Source organism: Salvelinus alpinus, chromosome 21 (genome assembly GCF_045679555.1).
Source record: "Salvelinus alpinus chromosome 21, SLU_Salpinus.1, whole genome shotgun sequence".
Lineage (NCBI taxonomy): Eukaryota > Metazoa > Chordata > Actinopteri > Salmoniformes > Salmonidae > Salvelinus > Salvelinus alpinus.
The window spans coordinates 3,709,543-3,724,316 of NC_092106.1; the positions used below are offsets into that span (position 1 = coordinate 3,709,543).

Consider the following 14,774-nt stretch of genomic DNA (forward strand, 5'->3'; position numbering starts at 1 on the left):
GGGGGCAGGTGACATTTTTTGGTTATTTTGGTTAAAGGCCACCAAAAATGTCTTACTAGCCTATGCTAGGCCCATCTCCCGGCTAGCTGAAGAGGTCCATCAGCCACTCCTTGGGCTACAATACCTATTTTTCCAATTGGCCTGGACCCCTTTTATTGCCGATACGGAGCCCTGCCAATCCATCATGACTGGACAACCGACGTAATCCGCCCAAGGTTTTTTTTTCAACAGGCTCCTCCGTCGCGACGTCCTCTGAATGCCCATCTGCTAGCCTTCTAGCCGCGACCTGCTAGAGCATACCGGACTGTTAGCTGAAGAGTTCCATCAGACAATTTTTTGGGCTACTATACCTATTTTGCCAATTGGCCTGGACCCTTCTACTACACGGACCTCTGCTGATCCATCACAACTGGTCTGCCGACGTAACCGCATGAAGGGGCTACAACAGACTTCTTCCGTTGCGACGTCCCTCTAAGGCCCTTCTGCTAGCCTGCTTTCCCCGGCCCGCTAGCTGTCTGAATCGCCGTGTCTCCAGCCCACCCAGCTACTCACTGGACCCAAAGATCACTCGGCTACCCATTCCTCTCCCTAATGTCAATATGCCTTGTCCATTGCTGTTTTGGTTAGTGATTATTGTCTTATTTCACTGTAGAGCCTCCAGCCCTACTCGATATGCCTCAGTTAACCCTCTTGTCCCACCTCCCACACACGCGGTGACCTCACCTGGTTTAATTTATGTTTTTGGAGACAATACCTCTCTCATCATCACTCAATGCCTAGGTTTACCTCCACTGTACTCACATCCTACCACACCTTTGTCTGTACATTATGCATTGAATCTATTCTACCGCGCCCAGAAACCTGCTCCCTTTACTCTCTGTTCTGAACGCACTAGTCGACCAGTTCTTATAGCCTTTAGCCGTACCCTTATCCTACTCCTCCTCTGCACCTCTGGTGATGTAGAGGTTAATCCAGGCAATGCAGTGCCTAGCTCCACTCCCATTCCCCAGGCGCTCTCATTGGTGGACTTATGTAACCGTAAAAGCCTTGGTTTCATGCATGTTAACATTGGAAGCCTCCTCCCTAAGTTTGTTTTATTCACTGCTTTAGCACACTCTGCCAACCTGGATGTCCTAGTCGTGTCTGAATCCTGGCTTAGGAAGGCCACCAAAAACCATGACATTTCCATCCCTAACTATAACATTTTCCAACAAGATAGAACTGCCACAGGGGGCAGAGTTGCAATCTACTGCAGAGATAGCCTGCAGAGTTCTGTCTTACTATCCAGGTCTGTTCACAAACAATTTGAGCTTCTACTTTTAAAATTCCACCTTTCCAGAAATAAGTCTCTCACCGTTGCCTCTTGCTATAGACCACCACCTGCCCGCAGCTGTGCCCTGGACACCATATGTGAATTGATTGCCCCCCGTCTATCTTCAGAGCTCATGCTGTTAGGTGACCTGAACTGGGACATGCTTAACTTCTTATGGCTGCATCCCGCTACCGGGATCGATATGACAGCAGCCAGTGAAAGTGCAGGGTGCCAAATTCAAACAACAGAAATCTCATAATTAAAATTCCTCAAACATACCTGTGTCTTATATAATTTTAAAGGTAATCTTGTTAATCCCACCAAAGTGTCCGATTTCAAATATGCTTTTCAGCGAAAGCACTACAAACGATTGTTAGGTCACCACCAAACGACAATAAGCACAGCCATTTTTCCAGCGAAAGATAGCTTTCACAAAAAGCAGAAATAGAGATAAAATTTATCACTAACCTTTGATTATCTTCATCAGATGACACTCATAGGACTTCATGTTACACAATACATGCATGTTTTGTTTGATAAAGTTCATATTTATAACAAAAAATCTGAGTTTACATTGGCGCGTTACATTCAACTAGAGCCAAAAACATCAAGTGATTTTGCATAGCCACATCGTTTCAACAGAAATACTCATCATAAATGTAGATGATAATACAAGTTATAGACATGGAATTATAGATATACCTCTCCTTAATGCAACCGCTGTGTCAGATTTCAAAAAAACTTTACGGAAAAAGCAAATCATGCAATAATCTGAGACGGAGCTCAGAACAATAGCCAAATTAGCCGCCATGTTGGGGTCAACAGAAACCAAAAAATACATGATAAATGTATCCTTACCTTTGATGAACTTCATCAGAATGCAGTCCTAGGAATCCCAGGTCCGCAATAAATGCTTGATTTGTTCGATAATGTCCGTTATTTATGTCCAATTAGCTACTTTGGTTAGCGCGTTAGCGGTAAACAATTCCAAAGTCACAAAGCGCATCCACTATAACGTGACGAAATGTCCAAAAGTTCCGTAACAGTCAGTAGAAACATGTCAAACGATGTACTGAATCAATCCTTAGAATGTTGTTAACATACATCTTGAATAACGTTCCAACCGGAGAATTAGATTGACTTCAGAAGAGCGGTGGAACGGAGGTCCTCATGTGAAGGCGCGTGTTCAATGCGTGGTCACCTCATGGCAGTGATTACTAATTTCTGTCTTCTTCGGCCCCCCTTCACATTAGAGTCATCAGGCAAAGTTCTATTGACTGTTGACATCTAGTGGAAGCCGTAGGAAGTGAAAACTCATCATTATCTCGCTGTAATTTCAATGAGAACTTGGTTGAAAATCTGCCACCTCAGAAACAATTCAAACAGGAAGTGGAACGTCTCAGGTTTTTGCCTGCCATATGAGTTCTGTTATACTCACAGACATAATTCAAACAGTTTTAGAAACCTCAGAGTGTTTTCTATCCAATACGAATAATAATATGCATATATTAGCAACTGGGACTGAGGAGCAGGCAGTTTACTATGGGCACCTCTGTGCACCTTTCATCCAAGCTACTCAATACTGCCCCTGCAGCCATAAGAAGTTAACACCCCGGCCATCCTACAATCTAAGCTTGATGCCCTCAATCTCACACAAATTATCATTGAACCTACCAGGTACAACCCCAAATCCGTAAACACAGGCACCCTCATAGATATCATCCTAACCTACCTGCCCTCCAAATACACCTCTGCTGTCTTCAACCAGGATCTCAGCGATCGCTGCCTCATTGCTTGCGTCCGTAATGGGTATGCGGTTAAACGGCCACCCCTCATCACTGTCAAACATTCCCTAAAACACTTCAGCGAGCAGGCCTTTCTAATCGACCTGGCCCGGGTATCCTGGAAGGATATTGACCTCATTCCGTCAGTAGAAGATGCCTGGTTATTCTTTAAAAGTGCTTTCCTCACAATCTTAAATAAGCATGCCCTATTCAAAAAATTTGGAACCAGGAACAGATATAGCCCGTGGTTTACTCCAGACCTGACTGCCCTTGACCAGCACAAAAACATCCTGTGGCGTACTGCATTAGCATCGAATAGCACCCGCGATATGCAACTTTTCAGGGAAGTTAGGAACCAATTTACACAGGCAGTTAGGAAAGCAAAGGCTAGCTTTTTCAAACATAAATTTGCATCCTGCAGCACAAACTCCAAAAAGTTTTGGGACACTGTAAAGTCCATGGAGAATAAGAGCACCTCCTCCCAGTTGCCCACTGCACTGAGGCTAGGAAACACTGTCACCACCGATAAATCCACGATAATTGAGAATTTCAATAAGCATTTTTCTATGGCTGGCCATGCTTTCCACCTGGCCACCCCTACCCTGGTAGCAGCCGTGCACCCCCCACAGCAACTTGCCCAAGCCTCCCTACAAATCAGCAGGACCAGACAATCTGGACCCTCTCTTTCTAAAATTATCAGCCGAAATTGTTGCAACCCCTATTACTAGCCTGTTCAACCTCTCTTTCGTATCGTCTGAGATCCCCAAAGATTGGAAAGCTGTCGCGGTCATCCCCCTCTTCAAAGGGGGAGACACTCTAGACCCAAACTGCTACAGACCTATATCTATCCTACCCTGCCTTTCTAAGGTCTTCTAAAGCCAAGTTAACAAACAGATCACCGACCATTTCGAATCCCACCGTACCTTCTCCGCTATGCAGTCTGGTTTCCGAGCTGGTCATCGGTGCACCTCAGCCACGCTCTCCTAAACGATATCATAACCTCCATCAGTAAGAGACTATACTGTGCAGGTGTATTCATAGACCTGGCCAAGGCTTTCGACTCTGTCAATCACCACATGCCTCGACCAAGATCTCTTTTGGTCGAGGCATGGTTCACATCAGGAAATGCTTCTTGTGAATAGTAGACTCAAATTTTGTGAGTGTTTTTTATAGGGCAAGGCAGCGCTAACCAACATCTCCAAACTCGTCTCATTGATTGGACTCCAGGTTAGCTGACCCCTGACTCCAATAAGCTTTTGGAGCCTAGGGGTTCAAATACTTTCCCCAACCTACACTGTGAATGTTTAAATGATGTATTCAATATAGACAATAAAAATACAATAATTTGTGTGTTATTAGTTTAAGCACACCAATTTATGCAGAAATCAAGGTACTTCCAAAGGGTTCACATACTTTTCCTTGCCACTGTATGTCAGCAGAGCTTGGTGCTTATTATCGGATGTATTAGGTTATGAAATCCGACTGTTTGGATATAATGTTAATATGTTAGAGAAATACCCCACTGAACGATTCAGAACATGAATAATCATATTTGTCCTGATAAAATATATTTTATAACATAAGGAATTAATATTTCATCACCAAAGCCCATTTTCACCCACTGGGCAAAGTGGGTGGGCACCCTATAGTACTTCATTCATCAGTCTACTTCCACTGTCCTCCATCACTACACAGACAGCTAAAGGGAAGGGGAGGGAGATTCATAGAGGGGATGGTGGAGTAGAGGGATAGGGTTTTATGCTATTGTTGCTATAGAGCAGGGCCGCCCAAATTGGGGTTTGCAGGCCAAACTTGGCCCTCAACAACATTCGGTTTGGTCTGCCAGGTACTGTATGTAATAAGCTGTTTGTGTGGTCAACCAGCCTTCTACGCTTCGTCATCAAGCCTATTAGTGGTGTAATTGAATGTAACAAGTAGTGGATGTGGTGTTGGTGAGTACAAAAGGAAAAGGTAGTACCCACAGTGGTCTGCTAGTGGGGTGATTCTCAATTGGGCAAAAGTCTGTCCTCACCGTGACTCCTCCGTCCTACTCTCCTCCGTGACCTAGAAACCGATAAGTGGTTGAGTGGTCAAGGAGAGTGTAAAATTCGCTAGTAGGCGAGCGGGGGATTATGCTCACCTTCTCGATGACCTACTTCAGCAGAGGATGCACAAGAGGATCCTCCCGGGCGGCTAGCGCGGAAGTGTTTTCAAATCCGCCCCACCCCTTTGAATCAGCTGTTGTTTTCTCGAAGGATAAAAGCATGTACACATTTAAAAACAATATGATACTTATCCTTTTATCTATAGAAAGTCTTGCACAGCTAGCTACACTTGTTTTGATCACTTGACACATTCATTTTGGGATTCCACCCCTGTAAACATAATTCCCTTTTGCGGGAGGGAGGGGGGGTAATTCTCATTTCATACAAGCGTATTTGTTTGTTCTCCTCGGCTCCGCTCCTTGATTATCTTGGACCTTTTTCAAAAGCAGACGAGGACTGAGGAGAGGACGCAAGGAGCCAAGCAATACCAATTGAGATTCTCCCAAAGATTGGCTGGAACAGAGGTTAGATGAGCAGCTGATACTAATGATATGGCCCTCACGTCATAGGACCAGAGGGAGGAACTTTACTAAATGATTTGATATTATGCTTATTCCAATGGGGTGGTTGTTTATATGATTATGGACCTCGCATGACTGTAACTGTCGGGGTCGCTTTCTAGTTATGGAACAGGCTTGAATTTAAATGTGACTGCAAATATTGCGTTATGCACTAACTGCCCCAACACCCCGCTGTCCGTGCGAGTGGCTTGAAGGAGAGTCTTATTCATAGTGCGTTATTGAACATGCCCCCATCCTGCAATGTAACCACCTCTGTCCAAGCAAGACACAAATGAGTCAAAACATCTGACCTTTATGATACACTTTAAGTTGTCGTCACACTTTAATACACTTTAAGGAGTTCGTTAGCTTGGGTTCCTCAGCGTTGAAGACAAACTTGTTGGACATAGGCTATCACAACGAATACATATAATTACCAGTAGTAGATGTTACTGTCATCATTTAGGCCCACAGGCTTAAACATTTGTTTCTCCAGATTGTGTGTGTGTGTTTGTGAGAGAGAGAGAGAGCGAGAAAGTGTCTGTGAGTAAATGACCGCGGATGCTGTCTTTTAACAGAAGATACTGGACATAAACCCCCACCCAGCCTCCTACACACGCACGCGCACTCGACACTCCCCTCTGCAGTCGTTTAGACAAGGCCGGTTGATGGTAATTATTTATGAGCTTTGGTCAGGGTCCATTACGCGTGATGGGAAATCATTGGTGGTCTTGAGAGAATGGCTCGCTGATCTGGGGCCGGCTGGGTGGAGTGGGGAGGGGCTGGTTGTAGCCGTTTAAACCATTAGCCTTCAGTCTTCCCACTCATTCATTAGCTGCCTAGGAAGTGCTTCTGTCAAATGAAGGAGTTGGATATGGCCAAGGAATGGTTGAAAATAGATACCGGGTCAATGGATTAAGTTAGGCCTTCGTGTATGAGGCTACGTCTGCCTCTCCCTATGGGCCCTGGTCAAAAGTAGTGCGCTGTATAGGGAACAGGGTGCTATTTGGGACACACCCTACGTGTGTAAAGATAACCGCTACCCGAAGTCACTAGTGAAGAGCGGCAAGTGTTCACTAGCTGTTCACCAGGCATTAAATAGCTCCCCCCCCACACTTCCCATTGAGTTGACACCGAACACACAGTCAGTGTTAGTGCACATGTCAACCCTGCTCCCAGGATTCACTTGGATGGCTTCCGTCATGCCGGAGCGCACAGGCAGCCTCCCTCTCATGTGGCGTAGCGGCGTCTTTCTCTTTGTGCGAACCAGCCGCGTTTTGTGACATTATCTTCACACGCCTGTGTGTGTGTATATACACTGCAAGTTCAAATAACATGTCTTGTCCTGGACGTTTCTTCTGCCGAACGCGAGTCTGAAGTGCTTCTTCCTGAATCAGCGCGCTTCTGTGATCCAACCAACCCGTCGAATAGTAATACAGTGCTCTTTCTCTCTCAGTAAGTAGTAACGCGTTTTGTTTTGATAGTTCAGCGTCTATTATTTGTTCAGTGTTTTTTTCTCCTCCCCTCTTATCTCGCTGGGCTCCCAATGGAGAGGGCCTGTTTTTTATTTTAGTAGTAAGCATATGTGAGTATTTGGCGAGGGAGAGAAACAAATAGAAAGAGAATAGTTAATCATGAATATTACTCAAACTGTTTCAGAGTCAGACAAGCCCCCCTCAAATGTACACACTCTCCCACCAACGATCGCTGCTTCGCACTATCAATCAGAGCGCCATTTGGGCAACGCCAGTGTTGACAAAACAGAATAGCGTTTGTTCCACACCGCTGTTCGGAAGCCCCAGCTGAGGAGCTCCGTGGCTGCAGCCCCTGCTGACTGCAGCCCCAGCTGAGGAGCTCCGTGGCTGCAGCCCCTGCTGACTGCAGCCCCAGCTGAGGAGCTCCGTGGCTGCAGCCCCTGCTGACTGCAGTCCTGCTAAGGCTGCAGCAGCGTGTCTGTCAGCACCACTTTGGTCCAAAACCACCAAGATACGCGGTTAAAACAGCAAGGCTTGATGATTCGATGAACAGCCACTGGCACTTCTTGGGGGCTAGGTATGGAAAGTAAGAAGGGAATTATTTGATTGCTGAAATTAACAACACACCAAATTAGGATTGTGAGGGATATATTAAGTTATTTATGTATGAGACGGGACTGGGAGACATGTCTTCTCTGTTACTCAGTCTAACGTGTTGTGGAAGACGGGTAAGAACACAGAGAATGAGAGAGGATCTACTGCTTGGGGAGGAAGCACAGGGGAGAGGGTGTGAAGGGCTGAGCCAGGGGGTTGAAATGTGGTGTGTGTGTGTCTGTGTGTGTGTGTCAGACGCAGGCGGCGGTCCAACAGCAGCTCGTCCCGCAGGAGGAGGGAGCGGAGATGGAGACCGAGGCAGGACCAACCAATCCCATAGGACACGCAGCCGCACCCGCAGGTATGATGGGGACTGAGGTAGAGGGGATGGGGGGGACTTGCTGGGGGCTGGGTAGGGGGAAGAGAAGGGCTCAAGAGGGTTTACAGTGGAATTACTATAGTTTTGTGGGTATGAGGGTGGCCAGTAGCAGGTGCTGGCTATCAATAGGTGCCTGACTACCACACACACGCATGCACACATGCCACACTCTACTCTCTCCACCGTACGCATACCCTGTGTTTGTCCCTGATTTTTGGCTCAATTTCACAATGATCATGATTGGTTCCAGTAACCACACTCTGTGAATGTTGCCATTTTGCTTGCCGTTTACAGCAAAACAGACTTGGTGTGCATTTGCATGTGTGCATGTGTGTGTGATAGTGTGTGTGTGTGCCAGCCAAGCAGGCAGCAGCAGCTCTGTGGTTTGTTTGCTGTGGTGGCAAAGGCCATTATCACGTGGCAGGCTGTCATTAAAGAGACTGTGACTCTCTCACTACTGTGACAGCTAATGACACACACAAACTCTCTCTGTCTGTCTGTCTGTCTGTCTGTCTGTCTGTCTGTCTGTCTGTCTGTCTGTCTGTCTGTCTGTCTGTCTTTGTTTCTGTGTCACTGTCATTGGTTGGCTGGGAGACACAATGGGGGAGGCTCTATGCATGGTTGTCCATGTCATTAACAACTCTGCTGTTTAAATCTGTTTTTATCATTTTTAATTGTGCACAAGTCCCCTTGTTTACTTGTTGTATGGCTACAGGGAAGAATTGACAAACCATTTTAGTCACAAAGGAGCGGTTTCATATCTTCATTAGGTTAGATGAGATGGCGGTGATTAAGGAAACTGGTGACAGAGACATTGGACTGTCGGAGCTAGCAGGGGAGCCTAATTGGGTGGAGGTGCCCTTCTTACATGGAGAATGACATTGTTTATACATATGTACACATGCACACACATGCACACACATGCACACACTGCCAATCCACAGCTGTTCTTTTGCGACGCTCCGCCAACGACAGCGTTGATTAAAACAACACCTCCCCCCCAAATCAAACAGGCATTAACGCCAGTGTCACATGAAAGTAGTAGGGAGATTTGGAATTACAGTCGATGATATCTCTGTGTTAACAAATGAAGCAATGCGATTAAAGAGGGAAGCCTCCTGTAATCGGCTTAAGCAGAGCTGTGAGGGGGGGCGGGTGGGGGGTGGAGGGGGCACCGCAACCTGAATGTTAAGTGGTGAATACGTTTCATAATGTCTGTCTTGACAATGGCCAATCTGCAGCGATGCCAGTCCATCGGGGCAAACGCACCGCAGCAAGCTACGGACCGTTTCACCTGTGGTAATTGCTTAGTACACTAGTTGCTATTAGCGCAAACTGCAACAATCCATACCTGTTGGGTTCACTGAAGCAAGGGGAAACTCATGAAAGTTATAAGATAATGCCAGGGTTTGCAGTTTATATGGATTCGATTGCAGATCGCCCACCACTGATTGTGGGAAGTATCGCAAATAGGCCTATAACGTTCCCGATTATTATCAATAGTCTACGCAATCTATCTAATTTATCTGTGTATATGTATCTCATGCAGGTTGAACCCAACCTCTAAACACAGTCAGCGGTGTGGCAGGCTAGACTATATGCATACATTCTGGGGGTGCTGCTGCCTGGGGTGGGGGAGGGTGATGGGGGGGGGGGGGGGGTTCGGGGTCACGTGTCAGTCCCACCAAGCCTCCCAGTGTGTGTGAGCTAAGTGGAACCGGTTACCATGGTCTGGGCTGCTATCGGTCACTGTCGCGTTAAAAGGGTTTGGGTCGAGGCTACCTGATAAATCAGAGGTGGATTGAGTGGACAGGGCCCATGTGATTGATACGCTGACAGGATATGAGGCGCTCGCTCGCAGCAGCAGCCCGGGACGCCCGCGTGGCATGAGATCTAGAATATGAGCGAGGTGGGGAGAAAAAGGATGGGAGGAATGAGGGATATTATTCAGAGGGATGAGAATAATAACAGCTGCGTGGAAATATTACAGGGGAGAAGATTAGGACAGTTGGTTGGGTAGGGTGTTATTACCTTCTTTAGAATCCTATATGTATAAATACAAAATCTATATAGGAAATAAGAATGATGCTCTGTGAAGCTCTTACGTGTTTACTATTCCAAAGCGACTCCCTCTTTCTTTTTTTGCAATCAGAAAATGATTTGAAGAGAGGAGATTTCCCCCATCACCCCAGAGGCGGGCCAATCAACCCGCCCGAAATGTGTAGCAGATTACCCATTAGTCATTAATGTTTATTCCCTTTGATCAGAGGAGTCAGATCCCCCAGCCCAACGTTATACGGAGAGGTGTCACGGCTCCGTTCACCGCACCGGCTCCAGTTCACCGGGGATGGCGAGGCACCGAGCACACGTCTATCTGGACTCAACTAAACCCGCTCCAACAAAGACAACACGGTTAAGAATTACGGAGGGATCACAGGAACAAGTTTGTGAAGTTAGGGGGGGGTTGAAGGATGGGGTGGTAGGAGAGTCACAGGTTAGAGCCATGGCCGTCTGACAGTCAGTCAGTGTTAAGGTTCAGTGGCAGGTTCACAGGAGAGAGATGGAGGCCATCATAGCGTCACTAATCCACCACTTGACCTCAAACACCAGACGTCACTCACGCATGCACACACACACACCCACACACACACCCACACACCCACACACACACACACACACACACACACACACACACACACACACACACACACACACACACACACACACAAAGATGCTTACATCTCTCTCATTAATATTTCAGAGGCGTGTTCCGTTTGGGGGGCATAGTGCTTGTGTAAGGGTTTAGCCCAGATAACTGCCAAGCGGTTAGATCAGTGTGATTGTCATCTGCATCAAGCGGAGGGCCCCTAATTATCATGCCCTTCTCCCTTAAGGATAGTGAACTCATCCAGAAAACACTATCGCTCCAATCAGGCGCTCTGGAGCGAGTAGGAGCAACTAGGACTGCACTACTGTGCAGGTTGGGGTAGTGTGTGTGCCTAGCTCTGAGGTTTCAGAATGGGAAACCCTCTCGTTGGCGGAGTAGTCGTTTGCTTCGGCACGCCGTAGGAAGATCACACAAGGCGTGAGTGATGGCCCAATATTTATTTCGCACAGCAATTTTCTGGTGTAATGAAATGAGGTGCTGGGCGGCCGCAGTACATCTGCTTGATGGCTTTCCCTGACTGCGCCGAGCTAGGGGCCCGTGCAAGGTCACCAAGTGTAGAGAGGAGGAAGAGGAGGAAGGTTGGTGCAGGGGGATGAGAATCAGGCCTTTATGAGAGAGGAACCCTCCCCCCCCCCCCCCCCCCCCCTGGTCCTCAACGTTTCCACGGTATCTGGTTCACCCATCAGCCCTCAGCTGGCGTTGGTGTGGGGGGGTTGGGTGTGGGAAGTGTGTCAGGTGGGTCTGGGCCCAGCGGAGTGCTATGGGGATCCGATCCGAGTGTGTGTGTGTCGCGGACATGACAACCCAAATCTGTTTTTCTACCCCAAAGCGCAAAGAGCTTGACAATAGGATGTAGAAGAAGAAAGCTTGTGGATTCTTATAGTGTTGAAGAAAGTAAAACAAGACGAGTACCTGTAAGAGCAGAAAATAACAACACGCAAGTCTTATTTTGTTATGTCACAGTTTTTCTACTGTCAGCGGTGAGTGTGTACCCTATAACCCGTTTAGTGTGTGTGTGTGTGTTTGAATGCTGCTTACAGGACAACCTGCTTCTCTATATATGTATTTTATACCTCCGGCCTTTCTCCTCTCATACGCCTCCTACAGGTGGTACAGTCCTCGCATTATACCCGACTTATACAAAATGTTGGTTTAAACTGAAAGATGACCTGGTATGGTTGTGGTGCGTGCTTTTTACTTCATAAAAATCAACGTGCTTCCAGTTTGGGAGATCTGATGTGCTTTTTCAGAGGTTTTCCCCCTCTGCATCCAGTCTTTTTTTAATTTATCCCCTTTAAAGGCCAGTCAAGCGCCGCTCGCTGCTTTGTTGTCGGAAAACCTTTATTTACCAAAGAGAGGAGTAAGTGACTGACACGGACGGAGCCTTTCATCCCTGGCTCGCCGCGAGGCACTGTTCCCCTTTCCTGCCAAGCCCCCCCGTCCACCCCGTCCAGCCACCCTCCTCCAGGCACACATTCAGTACCAGCCCCCAGCCACACTCCCCTGGGTGGGAACCTAGCCGAGTCTGTCCTGCCGCTAAATAAACACACACACACAAGCGCATGTACACACATGACCACTTGTATATAGACAGACAGACACTCACACACAAGGCTTTGTGATAGCCTCAATGCAATAATCCGATATGCCAACGTTTTGGAGTCGACAGATTTAATGGTTCATTCGTTTTTAGATTTTTCTAATAAAAAATAGATCTGTTTAAAAATATATATATTTCAGTTCAGATAACAGGAAACATTACGTGGGTTTTGTTTACACCGACCCTATTGTGTGTTGTTCAAGTAAAAAACAACCTTGCCACAGGAAACTCAGTCGGTGTTTGAGCATTTTATAGGAACCACCGGAGATTAACGAGCTCTTCTGAATTCATCCCGTGTCAGAAACGATGACCGATTGGTCCGTCAATCAGCAATGGCACCTGAATGCGAATTGTGAAGAAAACCATGACGCCAATGTCTCCTAATCACCCATCATTACCCGTCAGATTGCTTGATCTCTGTAAATATTAGGGGCCATTGTTCTGCCTTGACCTCGCTCGCACCGCTCTCGTCTAATGTATTTATTGTCCAGAGGCTTTCGCTTTGACTGGGCCTTTCAGTTCTCTCTCAGTTCTTCACGGCTGGCCCTCTGGTCTTCAAAGCCAGAGCTCAGGATTCTGCCTTCACTGTGTGGTACTAGCAGCTATCTGCCTCTTATAAGGATTCCACAAAATGTCTTTAACTCGTAAGTCCACATTTGGACCGGTTTGGAGAAAGATGGCGGCTCCTAATACACAATGAGCTGTATGTTAATTTCATCACGTCGAAAAAGCTCGCCCGTTTGTCCAGGGTGTGATAGAGAGGAGAGCGAGAGAGACAGGAAGTGAGAGAGAGACTCTTTGCCCTGGTATCGGAAATCTGAATACAAAATGAATCTCCCTTTCCTACTTTTCTCCTCCATTTAAGCTTCTTGAAGTTCTTCCAAATTGGGTTTTAAATGCCAATTAGGAGGTTGAATGTAGTAAAATAAAAGAAAATGCAACCAGAATGGCCTCACCTTCTGGCTGGTTAGGCTTCTGAGAGAGACGCTGAACCTTTGGCTCCGAGCGCGGCTTTGAGAAAAATATCCTGCCTAATGAACACATTAATTAGAACCATAACTATTTATAAGATGATAATTAGAAACGAAGGGAGGTAAACTGGGCTTTTCCTGCAATTAATGGAGGATTAATTACTGGAGGTAATGAAGTGGATTTTTTGAAACGCATTAAGGTGAAGTACAGAGATGTGCAGACGCTTTGTGATCAGTGGCATAATTATTTAGGCGGCTGTTTGAGTCTCGGCTCACGGCATCGTTATATATGCACTTAAAAAAACTTGCCACCAAAATGACTGCCTAATTATTTCTAATTGGCAGGCCCGTGTGTTGTCATTGAGCTGTTTGGAGCGAGTGGCGGCAGAACCCTGGGTTTAATGACGCTGTGTGGGGAAAGTGAAGGGGAGAAAGGGGCACCTTGCGCCACAGCCCAGCCTGGCCTCGCCCTCCCCCCGTGCCTCTCACTCCCGACAGGGTCTCACCGATGCGCCTCTGTCTGACTCGGGAGGTTACCCATCAAGTAGCCGACCGGCAAAGTAAAATAAATAAATAATATTATTCAGCACTTTTCAGGTTTATCTTTTTTCCTTAATGAACGGCCATGGCTTCCTCTCAATTAAGCAGAGATGAACGGCCACCGGGGTCTACCCTCCTCCTCCGCCTCCCCCAGCACCTCCACACATTTCTGCCGCCGTATGGTACGCTACACACGCTGCTCCATTCAATAGCCATTTTCTGTGACTTAACGTACATTCCCAAGGTCCCCAATGGAAACCTAGGCCCAGAGCCACAGCCACAGATTGGGCTCTTTACCAGGTACCAGCATCCTACTTATGACTCACTGACAGCTTTGTTTGAGTACTTAGCAGAACATGTCTCCCCTAGGCTAGGCCTAACCGTAGACGACAATTGAGGCTAGTTGTTATAATTGATACAAATTCATATGCTTATATTCCCAATTTGTCTCTTTGTGTGTGTCTGCATGCCTGTGTGTGCATGCCTGTATGTTCGTGCATACATTTATGGGTGTGTGCGTGCTAACCAGAGCCATGTGCACTGGCCTGTCAGATGAACCACTGTCACCCCCTCCTCCACCCTCCCCAGAACAGAACAGCCGGCAAGCAAATTGTGGACTAATGGAATCTCCCAGGCAGGCAGCACTTGTCTTCTACCCGTGCACAGGCAGGGGGAAATGTGGTTTCATTTATCCATCTAATAATTGAACGGGAAAAAAAAAAAAAAAGGATTGCAAAATGAAAAAATTAAATTGGGATCATGTGCTTCTTGACTGAAGTCCGGACACTCTTTGAAAAGTAATGAAACACTTTCTCAACGAGCTTGAGTTTCGAAGAGTGCATTTCT

The 14,774-nt window shown here is 46.8% G+C and overlaps 1 protein-coding gene across 7 annotated transcripts in view; it reads left to right on the forward strand.

The window, feature by feature from the left end:
* LOC139547603 (negative elongation factor E-like) overlaps positions 1-14,774 on the forward strand; it is a 191,689-nt gene that overhangs the window by 2,400 nt on the left and 174,515 nt on the right. For all 7 annotated transcript variants that reach the window (XR_011669560.1, XR_011669561.1, XM_071356546.1 and 4 more), the window contains exon 3: positions 8,026-8,131. Coding sequence is in view for 5 of the 7 variants with exons in the window: in XM_071356546.1 (XP_071212647.1) it covers positions 8,077-8,131 (55 nt within the window). In the remaining 2 variants the exon portion in view is untranslated. The remainder of the gene's footprint in view (positions 1-8,025; positions 8,132-14,774) is intronic.